Source organism: Microchirus variegatus, assembly GCF_963457635.1.
Source record: "Microchirus variegatus genome assembly, chromosome: 13".
NCBI lineage: Eukaryota > Metazoa > Chordata > Actinopteri > Pleuronectiformes > Soleidae > Microchirus > Microchirus variegatus.
In genome coordinates this window covers 11,486,399-11,504,006 of record NC_139814.1, presented here as the reverse complement: position 1 = coordinate 11,504,006, position 17,608 = coordinate 11,486,399, and the positions used below count along the sequence as shown (strand labels likewise).

The 17,608-nt window shown below is 40.5% G+C and overlaps 2 protein-coding genes across 3 annotated transcripts; one reads left to right on the top strand and one right to left on the bottom strand.

Moving 5' to 3' along the window:
• Nucleotides 1-1,132: 1,132 nt before the first annotated feature.
• cks1b (CDC28 protein kinase regulatory subunit 1B) lies at nt 1,133-5,083 on the bottom strand. The gene is made up of 4 exons (XM_083900200.1): nt 4,964-5,083; nt 4,680-4,747; nt 3,952-4,079; nt 1,133-1,225 (listed from the first exon to the last, which is right to left on the bottom strand). The coding sequence occupies exons 2-4, from the start codon at nt 4,736-4,738 to the stop codon at nt 1,176-1,178; spliced, it is 237 nt and encodes a 78-aa protein (XP_083756326.1). The 5' UTR covers nt 4,739-4,747; nt 4,964-5,083; the 3' UTR covers nt 1,133-1,175.
• Nucleotides 5,084-6,194: 1,111 nt separating this feature from the next.
• Nucleotides 6,195-17,010, top strand: pbxip1a (pre-B-cell leukemia homeobox interacting protein 1a). Of its 2 annotated transcripts, none has more exons than XM_083900330.1 (11): nt 6,195-6,517; nt 7,271-7,402; nt 9,011-9,095; nt 9,176-9,243; nt 9,805-10,483; nt 11,787-12,017; nt 13,066-13,089; nt 13,480-13,523; nt 13,692-13,787; nt 13,884-14,064; nt 14,155-17,010. In XM_083900330.1, exons 2-11 carry the CDS (start codon nt 7,328-7,330, stop codon nt 15,159-15,161), a joined length of 2,490 nt encoding a protein of 829 aa, XP_083756456.1. In that variant the 5' UTR covers nt 6,195-6,517; nt 7,271-7,327; the 3' UTR covers nt 15,162-17,010. The 2 variants fall into 2 exon arrangements, with proteins under 2 accessions (XP_083756456.1, XP_083756455.1); XM_083900329.1 differs by having other exon boundaries at nt 6,195-6,750.
• Nucleotides 17,011-17,608: the final 598 nt, after the last annotated feature.

Below are 17,608 nucleotides of genomic sequence, written 5' to 3'. Positions count from 1 at the left end.
ACATGACACAAAGATTTCATCCAACATGACTTCAAAGATAAAATTCAGCATGACTTTCTTCATACGGATTTATTAAATCTGAGTTTTGAAAGAAGTTCTGTGAGAACTAAAGCACAGTGGTCATTTGAGGCCTTGAATGGCAGGAGCAGCTGACAAAGTGATGGTACGGTGGGCGAGAACATCAACACGTGACTGCTGGGTGCAAATATTATGAAGGCTTCAGGACAGAAGTGCAAATATACAATACAAAATACATGCAGCTGCATTTACATCCGAGTCACTGTTCTCTATTTATTCCAAAAGAGCATTTTTAAAGCATAGTGTTTGCTGTTAAAGAAGTCAAATGCCTTCATTTACTTATTCAACATTAATCTTTAAGAGGCCCAGTGTATTCACACAGTATATGTAAAGCCCAAATATACACTAATACATTTTAAAAGTTTATATTTATTTCAGCCGTGTCAAGACATTTATAAATACTGAGCAACTCACTGGTACAAATCAATTGAAATGAATTGTTCCAGAGAAGGCCTCAAAATCATAGAATAATCTGAATTAGCAGTTATGTGACCATTACAGAAGCAGCTTTTCATGTACGTGATGAATTGCAAATGTCAAATTACAGTGTCATTTTAAACAGAGCAGCAACACGTTACTTAAAAACCACAGTTTGACATTACGCTGGAGTTATATCAAGTTCGAGGTCCAACTTTCTTTCCGCTTGTGTCACAACCCGACCTTGACCCAGAATGTTGTTACGCCAACTCAACACATGAGCAAGTTTCATTCCCCACATTTTTATAGCAGTCGTTCTAAAAAGCTGGAATATCCAAGCAGGTTCAGCAACTTACATGGACAGATTCAGTCAAAAAAAAAAGAAAGAGACATTGATAACTGATGTGAACTGTGGGTTGCTGTTTAACAGGTGCACAAGTCTTTTTTTTTTTTTTCCCCAAAGAGAATGGTGATGATTTTGTTCCTTCAAACACATCCTCCATTCCACAACCACTGTTCCTAAGTGAGATAGTCCTTCTCCAGGTCCAACGTGATCAGCCCAAATTACAAGCCCCCCCGACCACACAGAGTTTAGTAATGCGAGGGCATGATCCCTATGATGTGTTGATCTGTGGCACATAAGTGAGACTGATCTTCCAAGGACCCAGAGTATCGCTCACCTATGACCTTTGGTTGGGCAGGGGGCGCCGGAACAGCAAGATGTGTGGCTCTAATGGAGGAGTGGGGAAAGGAAGGCAGTATTTAGGCAGATATAATGATACTTGGAAAAAGAGAGAAATTTGGCTTTTAGACTCAAATTACAACATGTCTGAACGGAAGCTGTGACTGGGATTACATCTGCTGTTGCCACCAGATCTACTGGAAATAGGTGACAGCATTATGGGCAAAAAACTATCTTTAAAACATTTTAATTGTTCAAGTCTTTAATTGCTGCTTACAGATTATAATCACTGGACACAATGTTTCAGGAAAAACAACACATTTTTCTTTCATCAAAAAACTAAAAGACACAACTAAAACTACCATACAAAAAAAACTGAACTCTTAGTTGCAGGGCCCGGTTTCTCCATGTTTTCTCCCAGTAACAATAGCCACACGCAGCTAACCTGTGTGGCAGGGAGGATGCTAGCAAGAGGTCATGTGATTACATAGGCCCATTTGTGGTCAGGTGACACTGAATCCTGCTCTCTGTTGCATCAAGGAGGGCTTCTGCTGCACGCATTCAGGGAATGTGTGGAGTTTCAGTGTGTGTGGTTTTTTGCAAAGTCACTTAAATACTTGATTTTGCCCACCTCTAATTGGAAAACATCAATATTAACATGCTCGACCATTGTGTAAATGTACCCATTTTACCACCAAACATCAACTGGGGACCATTAAGGGACATGTTTTTCAGACTTGTAATTTTTATCAACTAAACAAACATGGAAATGGCCAACATCAGCCTCCCTTAATACCCGATATTAAAAAGCATCTTCTGTGATTGGTTAGAGCCTGACCACTTGGAAGTAGGTGTAAATACAACGGAGACTCATTGAGGATGGATTGTTATCTACTTCAGGAGGTGGTCAGAGACACATTGGGTTTACACCCTTGTACAATGTGGTGGAGTCTGAACTGCACAACTTCATGCGCAGCTAACATTTTGTTGATATAGCAGCACACAGGATGTGATGCTGTAGTCTGCTGCTGGAAATCTTTGCAGAAGAGGGGGGGTGACATAATGGGGAGGTTACGGTTATCGGATAGCAATCAGATCTTGATATGGACACCGGAGATGCATGTTAATACCGGGTGTAAATGCATGTGGTGAAGTGCTATCCAATCACAGAAAATGCATTCTAATGCCAGGTGTAAAAGGGGCCCATATTATATAGAATAAAAAAGCAGACATAATCGACACCGATGAAAGAGGCACACCGTTCTCAAACCTTGGTTGACATCAAATTCAAGGACTTTCCAGAACCATTTTCCTCAAATTCAAGGACCAAATGTGCCGACCGTGTAAGATGGTAGGGCAACTCCGCCCATGGTGTCCTCTTTTATTGATTTGCAGCATGCTCTGCATCTGGACAAGTGATTGTCCTTGGGATGTTGGGCAAGTCAGACTTTAGAGTTTTATTTGGCGAGACAGATCTTGGAATTTGGAACTAGGAAACATGATTTGCTCTCCTGCTTAAAATTACTCGCCCATTGTTCTGCAACAGAATTTCATGTCAACAGCAGAGAGAGAGAGTGTACAGTGCCTACAACACCACAGGGGTTTGACAACATTTTTTCTGCATAGGACTATTGCACGTACATCAAACATTACAGGGCGCATGAAACAGTAGGTAGCAAACAAGCGCACATTGGCATATTTACCTAAATATCCACTTTTTTTGTTGCACAAAATTCAAGCATTGCAATGACCCATATCTCAACACATTTTTTTTTTTTTTAAATGAAGGTCCTTGGGGGAAAAAAATTAAATTCACAAATTTAAGGACAGTGGGAACCCTGCAGTCCTCGTCTATATAGTGTCACGTGCCTAGATGTTCTCAGGCAAACCATCCACTATGTAATTACAAGTGATCAAATCACATTTACGTGTGGAGAGATAACCAACACATCGACATGGGTTACTCTGACGATGATATACAAATAAACACGTTTGTATAGTAGCTTTCAAACAAATGCCAGGTGGAAAAAAATTGCATTGTCAAGTAATGGTGCAGAAGTAAAAGAAACTCAGTTAGAGTGATATATTGTAGATACTGCAGCATTAGGTCACAGCTGACTATTGTGCAGTGAGGGGTGTGGTGTTTTGATGAGTGAATATTTCCAACACCAGTTTTGTGTGATGCAAAAGAAGACAGAAAAAAAGGTCTCAACTCAAAGTTAAAAAATATAGTTCTATGGATTTTATAGAAAATATCCATCATTAAAAATTGTATTAGTCTAGTCTATTGAGAATCGGTGTTTATTATAGCATGGTACTTTAGACTTGGGCTAAAACTATTATGATTCGATTACCAATCAATAACTGAATTAAATCGTCAACCATTTAGATAATTGATTTGAAGTTAAAGTGGTTGAGTGTTAGTTTTCCTAATTTTTAAATGTGAATATTTTCTGGCTTGTTTACTCCTTAAAACTGTTGGTCTAAAGCTGACAGATCAACATTTTCTGACATTTTATGGACCAAACGATTAAATTAAGAAAATAAAGAGATTTATCAATTGTGAAAATATTTGTTTGTTGCAGCCCTAGATTTGGCTCAGGTTGACTCATCGTGTCATGCCTCCATTATAACTTCTTGGAAGTTATTGTGGGGAAAAACCCATTATTCATTCCTAATTGGACTAATCTAAGGACATTGACACAGGAAATTTTTAAAATTAGATGCTTTCAGATCTCCTGATGATGATGATACGAGTGTCATGGTTTAGATACCTGGCTGGTGAATCATGTAATGCACCCATCCTTGGCTCTGTTGGACACCCAGGTTCCTCCACTCAGTCTCTGACATCAAATGGGTCTTGGGAACACGTTTTGCAATGTCTTTGGGCAGCATTACATGCCTGCAATGATATACAACAATAATAAACTTTATCTTTAATGGCACCTTGCAAACTAGACAGAACAGGCTTTTCAGAAATCACTCCCAGACTAGGTTGGGACACACAGACGGGTCAAAGTGGAATATTTTTGGGTCACGGAAACATTCTATAAGCCTTTTACTTATACATGTCATATTTACATGTACATATACATACTAAAAGAAAGGGTAAGTCTACCAACGTGTAATAAGGGAAGATATTAACTGTAATAAAAACATACAGTGTTACATCTAATGATAGTTTTAGTACAGGGAAGATTTGCTCAATGGGTCAAAAAAACATGTTATTATTTATGACGGGCATTGCGGTTGTAATATGATTTATAATTAATACAGCTTATCCTTTTTTGCACTTTCCTTGTCATTTTCACATAAATGGATTAAAATCGTATTGTGACTTTTTAACATCTGTCATCACAATTTTGTTCTGACATACATTTGATCTCGGCCAAATAACTGATAACTTGTGCAACACTAGTGTAGCACTACTTTAGTTTGTTTATAAAATGTTTCATATATAGCGACATGAGAAAGTTCTGAAGCGTGCATGAGTCATACCAACCTGTACTCGTATTTTTCATCGTCGTACTTGTCAGAGTAGTAGATTTGTTTGGTAGACATGGTGAGAATCTGGTGAAGAGGTTTGTAAACAGTTAGTCGTCATTCACAATCACAAACATGAATTAGCCAACTACTTCAGTGGCCAACGTGACAGCAAGCTGCGCGTGGCTAAGCTAACAAGGCTGCCTTTAACTGACGGAGAACAAGAGTTATTTTTGACAACATAGGCCGGAATAAACAAGCTACTCCGACTCACGACAACAGCCTGTCAGGTTTTAAACTCACCTGAAGAACTGACAGAGTTTCCTGGGGGTGAAAAGGTGAAATAGTCCAGAGTACAACAGCGACGAAACGTTGTCCTCTTCTTTGTTTCCCTCTCGAATGTCGGCGAGCCCGCTTTACAATGTTCAAATCCTCATCGTCTCATGTGATTGGCCAATCGAGCCTGAGAGCGATCTTACTATTGGCCACTTCTATCTGTCGCAGGATGTCGTCGTCACGACCAAGTCGCTTTCTAATTGGTTAGCACGACAGCGGAGAAGAGCCAGGTTCTTTGGAATCATGACATGACACACTTTAATTACATTATATATACCTTATATTATATATATATACACACACACACATATATATATATATATATTTAAAATATAAACATTTATTTTTTTAATTATTATTATTATAATATTTATGATGATATTTCACATTATTTCAAAAGAAATGTGTCTGCATTGATATGGAACAATAAATGTCACAATATAAATGTATTTATGATTGTTTTAGAAGAAGTACCAAAACAGTTGCTCACAGTAATTATCACACATTAAATGAATAACAATACAAATGCATATGACACATGAAAAAAGATTGGAGGATAAATACAAAGAGTAAAATGAAACTTAGAGGAGCTTGTTGTTTGGCCCTCTTAACAGTGGTGTGCAGAGACAATTGGAAGGAGCGAAAATTAAAAGGGCATCTACTGTGCACCCATGGGGCCACTATGCCTAAAGCAGCCGGGCCCTGGGGACTGAATTTCATGTGGACCTCTATAGACCTCCACATATTATTGTTTAATTAATTTATATCACTGAGATGAGCAATACAGCACTGAATATAATTTCCTCTAAGGACATCCTTTGGGTCAATGCATAATTAATCCAAAACAAAGAATGTGGCAAACCTCTGATGGAATTTCTAATATGATCAGGTAAATAATTCCAACAGAGGTCCTTGGAATATGCTGCTCTGAATGACTTTGTACAATAATTATGCATTTGGGAATATGACTGAAATACTGACCAGACTAATAATAGAGAAGGAGTCGGATGATGAAATGAATGTCCACCATGGAGCAATAGGAGTGAAGGGGTTGTCCACTGTGGTAAGTCCCGCAGTTCAAATATAACTTCTGTAGACGTGTCAGAGTGTGGCTGGTGCTGGCAGCCCCCGCCTTCTGTGTATTTATATATGACTGTGTGTGTAAGCACGTATATTCTGGGTTAGGTTCACACATGAAGTTGTATTATTGAGAGCAAGAGGAGGGAGCAGCGTCCATCACCTGCCGCCTCCACCTGCAGGTGTCAATCAAGCGCGGCCGTGCGTCCCTTTTTCCCCTGACACGACACTCCTACCTGATTGGTCGAGCCTCGCTTCGGAGGCGGGCTCTCCCGAGGCTTTGCTGGAATCCTATTGGACGAGCGGCGCCTTGGTCGACGTGACGCAGCTCGGAATTCCCAAAGTTCCCAAGTTCAGAGGAAAAGAGGAGCCTTTTTTCTTTCTAATAAACACAAAGTTTTTTTGAAGGGAAAACAGCCGACGACTGCGCCGCGAGAAGGCTGGGTAAATAAAGCACGATCCTCTGTGTTTAATCTGATAAGAGTCGAGCAGGAGGAGCTGACGATCCAGGGGGGGCCTGCGTGAGAGAGAACGCGGAAGAGTGGAAGTGGGAAATTCAGCCTAGCATCCTTTGTTTACCTTCATGACTGAACCTTGAAATTTGGTTGCTTACAACAATCACAACCGCGATACTGCGTCGTCTGCTCAGCCTAAAGCGCACACAGTGTTATCGACAAGTGAGTATTAGCCCATTTGTTCGTTATGTGGATCAATGAACCGCTCGTGTCTGGCATTTGACCATTTTTGGTCATTTGACTGCCTCACAGAGGAGAGGATGGAGGGCTTTGAATGAATGGCTTGACTGAAAATGGCAGCGGCCATGAGTTACAATGCAATATCTCTCTGTTTAACTACGCAGCAGTTTAATATGGACGACACTGTTGCATAACTTGTATTGTCGTCATCCTGGTCTAAATCCCATGTGTGCGGTGAATCAGGCTCTTAATTGCATGTGGCTGTCATTTTACTATTCAGCCATCATAATACTGCAGGGAAAGAGGCGTAGTTTGTTGAAAGATTGTGTGTCCTGTCCTGTTTATGTCTGTGCATACGTGTGTTTTCCACTGCACACACACGTAATGCTCAGATTATTAGTACATTTTAAACAACGTGTATAACCTTCACATCAAGGCTTGTCCTGTTTGCATCGATCTGGCCTCGTCATTGAATAAGTGCCGTTTCTGTCGTCGTCTGCAGAATTATTGTTAAGCCGAATCTGCACCGTGCTGCGCCACGTTGAGCCTGAAGAGGGCGATGTCTGACAGCAGCAGCAACAGCACAGGCAGCAGTGCGTCCTCTACCAACAGCTGGACCCTCCTCTCCCCCGAGGTAAGACACTCAGGCTCAGTCCCAAAGACTGCCCCCCCCCCCTAAACCCCCATGACCAAACCCTCAAATGCTTTGATGAGGTGAGAGATTGCAAGGGCTCTACACGATATAAACAGAAATATGACAACACTTAATGCTCCATAAGACATCAAAAATTGGTTGGCAGGGTTTGTTCTTTTTATTGAAATAGTTTGCTTTAGGCTAAGTTAAAGGTCCAGTGTGTAACATTTAAGAGGTTTATTGAGTGGAACTGACTATAATAACCATTAGTTTGTTTGAATAGGTGCATATTCACTTTGGTTTTTCCAGTGCTTTATGGTGAGCCTGCTGCATGTACTTTTAGCTCAGGGCATGGACGTCGTCAGCCGATTTTTCAGCCAAAATAATTGTAGCCTGTACTGTACAGTAAATGTAAAGTACAGGTTAACGGCATGAAGAAAAAGCTTGCTGATGTACTTGGAAAAGGGAGTGGTGAACGGAGGAGTCCTCTGTTTGTTACCATCTGATATCACTGATTCTCATAAACTGAACCTTTAAAGTCTGAATGAGGGATTATTTTAAATGTTTTAAATGTCATGATTATACATGAGTTGAAATAAATGGTTGTTCTTTGAACTTAGCATATTCTTGTATTCCTATGTTTATATGAACATCTTTCTGTTGTAATGTCCACTGAAGGGATTAGTTACTGTCCTTATACTGATAAAATGTTGTTTGTTGATGTAATTGCTTCTGCAAATTACAAAAAGTGGCCACCAGAGGGCCCTCACATGGTTGATGAGACAGCCCTAAGCCCTTTTTTTTTTTTTTTTTACTGTGAACACACCCCATACTCTGGGAGTTAGTGAGGGTGGGTGGACATAGGCACTTGACCTCAGAGACCAGAGAGGAAACTGTTTGGATATGCGTGGGCCTGGATATTACACTGACTCCCTAATGCAGGCTCATTTATAGTACAACACGTCTGGGCTTGCAACCCCCAAGTCGCCCATATTGTATAAAAGCATAAAGAATGTTTGCCAAATTATGATCCATCAATCACATTTTGTTCAGTTTGAATATGCATTCAGGACATTTGTAAATTGTGTTTACTTTGTGTATCATCCAGGTATATTTAACATGCTGTACTGTGCATAAAGCCAGTGCATTGCAGATGCAAATGTTTTATTGTAATCATAAAAAGCTGCTGCTCATCCATCAATACACATTCTGCTGTGAGGTTTTTTTTTAAGAGCACATAAAATTCAGCATAAAACAACACAGCTGCCGTCATGATTGTAACACTGCTCACTCAGTTTTTGTTGAAACAGTATTAGAAACGTTTTGAATAAATAAATACACATGGTGCTATTGTAGTTTTATGCAACATTATAATATTGTTTTTTCAACTTTCACTGAGGTTAGTTGACAATATGTCAACCATGTGTGACTGAGTAGAGTATCGCTTTCAAGAAAAAGAGTTATATGTCGACATTTATAACAATTACATTTGACAGCTTGGCCCTTTTTATAGTGTGTGCTCTTACTGTCATGTGTTATTACCAAGTACAGCTTTTAATGTTAATATTTGTAGGAATCCTGAAGTAACTGGATGTTCTTGCTCCGTAGGAAGCTGCTGTTGAGAATGTCGGGCCTGTGGACGATGGCACTGAGAGCTTGGGTGACGTCCCCAGTCTCTCTGAGGAGGTGGCAGGTACTGAAAGTCTTTTGTAGGATCTGAAGCATGATCGTGTTCAGACTGAAGTGTTGACGCTGTGTCGATCTTTATTGCAGGAGCTGCTGGGGAGTTAAAACCGATTGACATTACCGTAGAAACCGTCCTGTCTGAGGAAGGTCATCAGGTTAGTTCACAGTTAACATTGTAATGATCGTAGCATGTTTATATGTAGTGCTGATGTTTAGTCTGTGCATCGAAATTAGAACACCAATAAAATATAGCAAATAGCAAATAGCAAAACCGATGCCCCCCACACACACACACCTTTTGCCCTATGTCTGCTGGGATTGGCTCCAGCGATCTATATCTATATCTACACAGTAAATTAACCGTTTCTTGTTTGAAGGCATTATTTAACTGCCCACACTTACTTAATTTAACTGCAGCAAATTCACACTCCACTCTATTTTACAATGCTTCATTTATGTTAACTGTAAAGATTGAAGAGGGAGTAAAAAATACAAATGAAGCACATCAAGTAGGCCTAATGCAGCGTGACGCCTTTTTTTTATCAGATGTTAGATGACTGGAAAATTACAACTGCCTCATTCATATTATGCCATTTCCTATGCTCCGTGTAAATGAATGAGTCGAAACCTCTTCTCTAGAACTTGTGTTTTAGGAGAACAAAAGGACTCGAAAATGATTCACACATTGTTTTCCTCTATCACCCTATCATTTGTAGGTGTGTCAAGAGACTTCTCCAGAGTCCAGCGAGGGTCCCATCCCTTCTAGTCCATCTCGAGTGAGTCCTCTGCCACACAACCCCCTCGACCTCGACCCTGCAGACCTGGACATGGAGAGTCAGCCTCCAATCATCCATGATATTGACACCAGCTCGCCCAGTGACAACGAGAACCTCGGAGCCATGCCCTTTCTCTCCAGCATGGATTTGGATGTCCCGCTTACTATTCCTGCTGCCGACTTCCCCCTATCTGAGTTTGAGGAGTCCTGCTCTGCGTCTCTCATGACCGACACTCCTGTCTCTACAACCTCCGTTTTTGACACACCTGCTGATGTATGTCAGATTCACGTGAGCCCTGCTGAGGAGAGTCCGATCTTCACAGATGAACCCGAGGTTAACATCACCGCAGAGACCATCACAGCCGCTGATGCTCCCTCTCACGTTGACACAGACATCAGCTTTGCTCCAGAAACAACAGATCTGCCAAACCCAGTTTCAGAGAGCCTGTTGACAGAAGAACCCACGGAAGAAACTCCTGCACCAGAGACTGTTAGTGCAGTCGAGCAAGAGGAGGAGGAGACTGAGGAGACAGAGGAGCAGGATGAGGCAGCAGTGGAAAAGGAGGCAACCGACACATGGGACACAGAAAACCAGGATGAGAGACAGGAAGAAGAAGATGGTATGAAACTTATGCTGCATGTATGATTTTAGAGAACAAAATATATGAAGCCAGTCAGTATTTTCTCAAACAGTCAATCCCACATTTCAGATTTGTGTGTTTTCTTTAGATTAAGTCCCTCATACCTTCAGTAAACACTCAAATGAAACAATGAGAGAAAAGCTGTTTGTCTCCACTCACAGCTACCCCACAGCTGTAATGACACAAGAAGGCGTTGCTTTGTTTCAGTGGGTCACACGGCACAAAATAACTGGGAACCGCTGGGGACCAGATGGCATGATAGAATCATAATAAGTATTTTAACAAATCCAACTGAACAAAAAAACAGATTAAACAACATTTTAACATTTTAGAAGTCATCATGTTTGAGTTAGTTGTGTGTAATGAGTGTGGAGCAAGATTCAGTTTACAAGGCATTCTGCAGCAACATAATAAGGCATATCTATGGTATGGTATAGGCTTTATCTACATATGTCAACACATATATAGCACATTGGGTCATTGGTCATTTATCAACCATATACTCCTCGTACTTACAGTATATAAAGGACTTAAATTACAGAAGAACAGCATAAGTAATGATAAATATGCACCGTGTAAGCTGAAATAATCACATGTCAAATCTGCAGTTTAATTTGGGCTCAGGTCATTACACAGGACTAATCATTTAGTATTGTACTTCCCGAAGGCATAAGACTTTCAGATAGTTTCAAAAGATATTTTAGATTGTCATACTATAAAATAACTGCGACACATTGAACATGCGGTTTTGGTTGGCTCGTGTAAAGTGAAAAGCTTTGCATGTTTGGTAACACAGCCTTCGGGGGAAGTTGTAGTTTATGGCTCTTTATAACAAGAGAAATGAAATGAGAGTCCTATTGTTGAGATTTGGTGAACGTGTTTCTTATTTGTGTCATGCTAGCAGCTGGAAAGTGATTTATTAGTACCTTAGGGAGGCGCGCACACACCCTGCTACGAAAATAAGAAACACACATGCATTAGATTAATGGTTTATTATATAGTGAGAAAATGTCATCCGTTTCCATGAGAGGCACTAAATGTTTTTGGTTGTTTTTTTGTTTTTTTGAACACACAGTTTACGTGTTCATAGACGGTGTCTGTAGCTAATTATCATTTGTAAATGAGCTAAGTTCTCACAGTTCTGCAACCAAAAATCTTGAAGTTATTCAGGGTCACATGTGGTTTAGGTTTGTCGTGGAAGAACATGTCAGCTCTGCGAGGTTGTCAGTCCTTCACGCTCACACTCTCTGTAATCCTCTTGTTGCATTTCTGCTTTTCTTAGAGCCGTCAACTAGTTTAGATTCCAGAGACACCAGTGGCTTTGATGACGGACTGAGGAGAAGAAATGTTCCCTACTTTGACGCTCCAAGACCGAGAACCTCAGATGAGGAGGATGAGGACGAGGAAGTGGAGTTTAAGGTGGCTGAGAAGAAAGAAAAGCCATGGTTCTCGCTGAACAAATGCATTGTGGGAGCTCTGGTGCTGCTCTTTTTAGGTTCCCTCTTCCTGTCAGGTGAGTTCCTCTCGTTTCTAACTAGGCTGAGCGTGTTTCTGCTTTTATAATTAACACAGAGTAAGAAGGGCTACTGCTCCTGTTGTGTGTTATACATTTAGACTACTGCTCAAAAGTTTGGCCTCACTTAGAAATGTCCTTATTTTTGAAGGAAAAGCACTTTTCAATGAATATAACATTAAATGAATCAGAAATACACTCTATAACAGGGGTCTCAAACTGGCGGCCCGGGGTTTTGAAGCTTTTTTCATGATTAAAACAAGCTTTATGATAGTTTTAGCTTCTTAAATGTGAATATTTTTAGGTAAATAGGAACATAATCGACAGATGAATTGATTACAAATATAATTATTAATTACAGATCTAAATGAGTTATTTCTCTATGTTTTTTATTACCATGTTATGTTATTATGCTACTATGTTTAATATGTCATAAATAGGTTTATATTATATTATTATATTATATATAAGTATAAATATATATATATATATATCTTTTTTCTTTCCATATCAAAACAATCATTTTGAATGTGAAATATCATCATAAATATTATTATTTCCATGTCTTTTTTTACTTCACCGGCCCCTTACTGACCAAACTAGGCACTCAGTGGCCAGCCGGTCATTTGAGTTTGAGACCCCTGCTCTATACATTGTTAATGTGGTAAACGACTATTCTAGCTGCAAACGTCTGGTTTTTAATGGAATATGTGCATAGGCGTATAGAGGCCCATTTCCAGTTCTAATGGTACAATGGTACACTTGCATGCATATTGTACACTTGTGATTTTTTTTATAGGTGACCCCAAACTTTTGAATGGTAGTGTAAATAAACAGTAAGAAACAATGTTTATGACAACTATGACAGTGTTTGCTTAGTGTGCATCAGAATTCTAGTACCTGTTTACTCCTGACCATTTTATGACATCACTTTTTTGTGTGTGTGTGTGTGTGTGTACAAAAACATGAGCACATTTATTTGCTTTTTTCAGCCAAAGTACAGTGTTTGTGCTTAGATCTTGTTGACCAAGCTGAACTGTGTCAACAGGTTTCCTGTCTGACCTGGATTATGGTAGGTCCAGAACTAGATTAGACAGCAGTGTAAAGCTTCTGCACCAGCTGGCTGACACTCAGGTGCTTGTCCAAACACTTATCTGGCCTAACAGCGCATGCAGTGGCAGCAAAAAGACAAGCAAATAACATGCAGCTGTGAACGATGTAATAACACTGTCACTTTGGAACGACTCACTGTGATGTTTAAATCAAGAGTCAGGTGTTCATTGGCGAGGTAAAAATAATAATAATAATCTGCCAAAATAAAAAGTTTCAAAGAAAGGTTGATGCCTTAGTTAAATAAATACACACAACAATGGCACATGTTGATGTTAGACTGCTTGGAATCTATATGTCAACAAGGTCTGTTTGCTGTGCTTGTATGAAATATGTGTTTTCTGTCTGACAGGTGACTTTGACGCCTCTGAACTGAGTAATGGAGAACAAAGCCAGGTCTGTTGTACTGTCTCTCGTTTTATTTGCGAAATATTTTGTCCAGTATGTGTCTGTACACTGCTTTTTTTTAAAAAAGAACTTGAAGACAGATGCTGAACTAATAAAGGGATTAGATTATTTTTAAATAAAGAATTTGTATTCCTTTGCCAATGATCTTCAATCCAGGACTGGCTTAGTAATGATCCACAGGATATGAAAGACTTATTGGATAAACTGACACAGGAAAACCAACACATTGCTCTGCTGGAGGCTCAACTAAAGGTCAGTGTACAGATTTATTCATGCAAATGAGGTGGTTACAAACTTGGGTTTGATCGTATTCAGCATTTAACATCGATAGTTTTCTTTGTCTTGCAGTCCCAGAAAGAAGAACTCGATTCAGCTCTGAAGACCGTGACTGAAAGTGGTGATGAAAACAGAAAATCTGATCTAGAGAAAGAAAATGCAAAGTTGAAGGAGGAGTTGTCAATTCTGCCTGAACTGAGGAAAGAATTGGAGACTCTGAGGGCGAGAGTGACCGAACTCACCCAGCTCACAGGTGCGGTGTGTGGTGTTTGCAATAGAACTCGTAGACCTTTCTGATAGGACTTATAGCACTTGAACTTTTGATGACTTTCTTCCTTCACAGCTGATCAAAAACTCCCTCCAGCTACTCCAGGTTCACCCCCTCAGCCCAGGGTCAAAGATGGTCAGAGTAACCAAAAAGTTGGACCTGAGAGGAAAAAGGAAACAGATGAGGGAAGCCGCCTGAAGCATGAACTCCAGAGACAGAGGGTTCTTTTGGAGGAGAGCAGAAAGAGGCTGGAGGGGATGAAAAAAGATGGAGGCAGCCGAAAACAAGTGAGGGATAGTTTGGAGGGGATCCAGCAAAGGCTCTCTGAACAAGTGGAGAGATGGGGCAAAAAGAAGCCACAGGATTTCAAATGGAAAGGCACCAAAGGCAAGAACACTGAGCGGGACCACTGGAAGAAAGACGAGAAGAAAGAGCGGAAGCACAGCAAAGAGGGAGGGTGGAAGGACAAAGAGGAGAAGGAGAGGAAGCCTCAGAAGCAAAACTCGCACAAAGAGGCGTGGAGGAAACACCAGGACGAGTGGGAGAGGAAGAAGGATGAGCGCAGAGTGGACCGAGAGGAGAGGAGGAAGGAGAAACCATGGCACAACCAGCCCAGTGAGAGCTCTCACCATCACCAGCACAAGAACAAGCATCAGCAGCCCCGGCAGCCTCTTCACCACAACCACAACGATTTCTGGAGAGACCAGGAGAAGAAGCTCCGGCGAAACTTCCGCCCTCCAATGGGCTGCAGCTCCGTAGACGACTGCGCTAGCAAGGAAGGGCTGTTCGCAGTGGAGGTGTCTGAGTTCGAGGAGCTGCTGGAGGGCTACCTGAGCAAGCTTGAAGGATCTTCGCCCGACAACAAGGACAAGATCCGAAAGCTGACTGCAGAGTTCTTTGAGGACGGCGTGTTCATCCACGACAGAGTTCCTTTCAGCGACTTCGCTGAGGACGTAGCTGACATTCTGGAGGACATGGCGGATGTTGTAGAGGGCAATGGGCAAAAGGACAGTGACTCCCTGGAGGAGGCGATGGAGGAGTTTGAACGAGAAGCCCTCTGGAAGTTTGCAGCCACAGCTTAAAAAGAGACTCAACAGAAGGGACGACAATACAACAATAAGACGTGGGACATGCTGTGGTTTTATAGGACTTCTCTTGCTTAGCCTCTTCTCTTCAGAGCTGTAATTGTAGTAACTTCTGGTACAGAGTGGTTGTGCCTCATAAATGTGACCCTCTGAGTCTATAATTGTAAGCTTGTACTTGTCATTCTGGACTTAGTTGTCATTAGCTACCTCTGTCAGGTCTTGTGTCCAAATGCAAAGTTCCTCAGTAATGTGTTGTGTGGATTTCCCTCTGCTTTATAGTGTTTCAGTCCCTATTGCATGTTGGAGTTCATGGTGTAAAATCACACTGATAATATACAGATTACACAAATAACAGGGTGGTGAAGAGATGGTATTTGCAAATAATGATTTAATTGGGTTCAAATTGACATTTTGTTAAATAAGTTGAGACATGTAAATGTGATGCTTCCTTTCTCCTCCTCCTTCCTTATTTGGGAATACAAGCCTGCCTTTATTCCCAACAGGTTAAAACAAAAGCTTGGAGGAGTTTTTGCAGATACTATCCCACCTCGTTTTGGGTGTAACCGTTTGATCCCAGAGGATCAGAACTGAGATCAAGTCAGACCAGTTTTTCGACAGCCGCTCCCGAGACAGAGCGCATCGTTTCAGAGCCCCGAGTGTTTGACTTCTACATTTCAATGCTCAACTCCCAACTGCCAGTTGACATCAGGTGGGCGGGAAAAAACAGGAACCACTTTGTGCAACTGCTAAAAGAAAAAGAAAAGAAAAAGAAAGCAACAGGACAGCCTGATTTATTTATGAACAGCCATATTCATTACTGCTAAACCACTTTAGCACTTTTCTCAAATATTCACATTTATTTACTGCCGTTTTATGTCCTCATGATTTCATTTCTATTTAGTTTCTTCCATATTTTGTAAAGTAGCCATGCGGATGTGCATCACATGGTGTGCATAGAGTGAGTTTAGTAATTTAATTTGTTCAAATGAGATCATTTTCCTCTTCTAACTGAGTAAGGTGATGCCAATTCAAGTGATTCTTTACAGAAAGAATAAAGAAAGAAAGCTGCTACATTTCATTTTTTCTGAGCTGAATAAGATCAGCAAAAAAAACATGGATGGTACAAAATATAGCATGCAACGTTACATTTTAGTTGAAGTAAAATATTAGCTTTTTTCTCCTCCTTTTTAAATCTTAATCTTGAAAATATCCCACCTTCGGTGAATGTGAATGTTGCGATTGTTGTTCTTTTTTCCGTGATTGACAGAAGCTTTGACATGTTAAATGTTTATTTAAGCTGTTCAGTGACGCTGCGACTCGTTTCCTTTTTGTTTTGTGACTAGATGAACCAGCCTTGGTTGCTGACCATAAACCAATAACAAACGTGGAGACGGCGACGTTTTCAGATAGCTTTCTGTTAAAGTTTGCCAGCTACTGCATATGTGCCTTTATTGCGACAAATATCTTCGAGTGAAGAGGTTGTTTTTAGTTTCATTTGCTTCTGCAAAGGATGAAGAAAAGTGTGTTTACACGGCAGATTATGAATGTTTAAAGATTGTGTTGAACAGATTTTTGCTGTTTCTACAGGGGAACTTTTGTGTGTGTGTGTGTGTGACAAGACCAAAGGGATCAAAAGAAGGTTTGAGTGGAACAGACGTATCCTGAAACACATTTATGAATCAATATTGGAGACATTATTTTTGTCTTTTTAGGACAACAGCAGGACTCTGTGTTTACTTATAGTGTGATTCAGATGTGCATGCCATCGATCCCTCGACAAATGTATTGATAAATTTGGATGGTTTCTGTTTTTTCCCCTTCATCAATTATATCCTCTTTTAGGAAGTCAGTGTTAAGTTCAATAAAGTTTTTTGCTCTCATGTAAGTAGGGTCTTGATTGAAGCACTTTTCTTGCTGTGATTTTTTGAGAACATAAATCTGTTTTCAGAGAATGAGAAGGTGTTCACAGTTCACATTGACACGCAGTCACGTGTGACTTGTAGTATGTGGAGGGAAGTGGAAGTGTTGGTATGACGGGCATTTGTTATCACAGCCGTGATCCTGAACTGAAATATTTACAGATGAAATACTCGGAGCACGCACACAAACACCAACACAGACTTCCTGCCTGATTTCACATGAGAGAGTATGTGGCAGTCGGTCATTGACCCGAGCTGCTGATGATGAATAAGAAAGTCTGAGAGAGTTCTTGTCATTCTTTGACTTCTACAAACAAGTCTTCACACACAAGCATGTTGTGCATATTTTTGTTTCATTTTCCAGCTGCTCCTCTTGGTGTTAGTTTCCTCTCAGCAGAGGTATTTCATTGTCAAGGCCGGCAGGAGAAAGAGAGGACACTGAATGACATTAAAGGTACAGTGTCTAAAATTGGTGAAGTTGAATTTTGCAGCTGAATATTCCCCACCTCACCTTTCACCTCCGTG

Excerpts from the sequence above, each read along its gene's own strand:
- cks1b (XM_083900200.1), bottom strand. The coding sequence starts at position 4,738 with ATGTCTACCAAACAAATCTACTACTCTGACAAGTACGACGATGAAAAA. Across the intron at positions 4,080-4,679 it reads GATGAAAAATACGAGTACAG|GCATGTAATGCTGCCCAAAG; the intron begins GTTGGTATGACT and ends ATATCATTGCAG. Across the intron at positions 1,226-3,951 it reads TTACATGATTCACCAGCCAG|AGCCACACATCTTGCTGTTC; the intron begins GTATCTAAACCA and ends CTCCTCCATTAG.
- pbxip1a (XM_083900330.1), top strand. The coding sequence starts at position 7,328 with ATGTCTGACAGCAGCAGCAACAGCACAGGCAGCAGTGCGTCCTCTACC. Across the intron at positions 9,244-9,804 it reads TGTCTGAGGAAGGTCATCAG|GTGTGTCAAGAGACTTCTCC; the intron begins GTTAGTTCACAG and ends TATCATTTGTAG. Across the intron at positions 10,484-11,786 it reads GAGACAGGAAGAAGAAGATG|AGCCGTCAACTAGTTTAGAT; the intron begins GTATGAAACTTA and ends TGCTTTTCTTAG.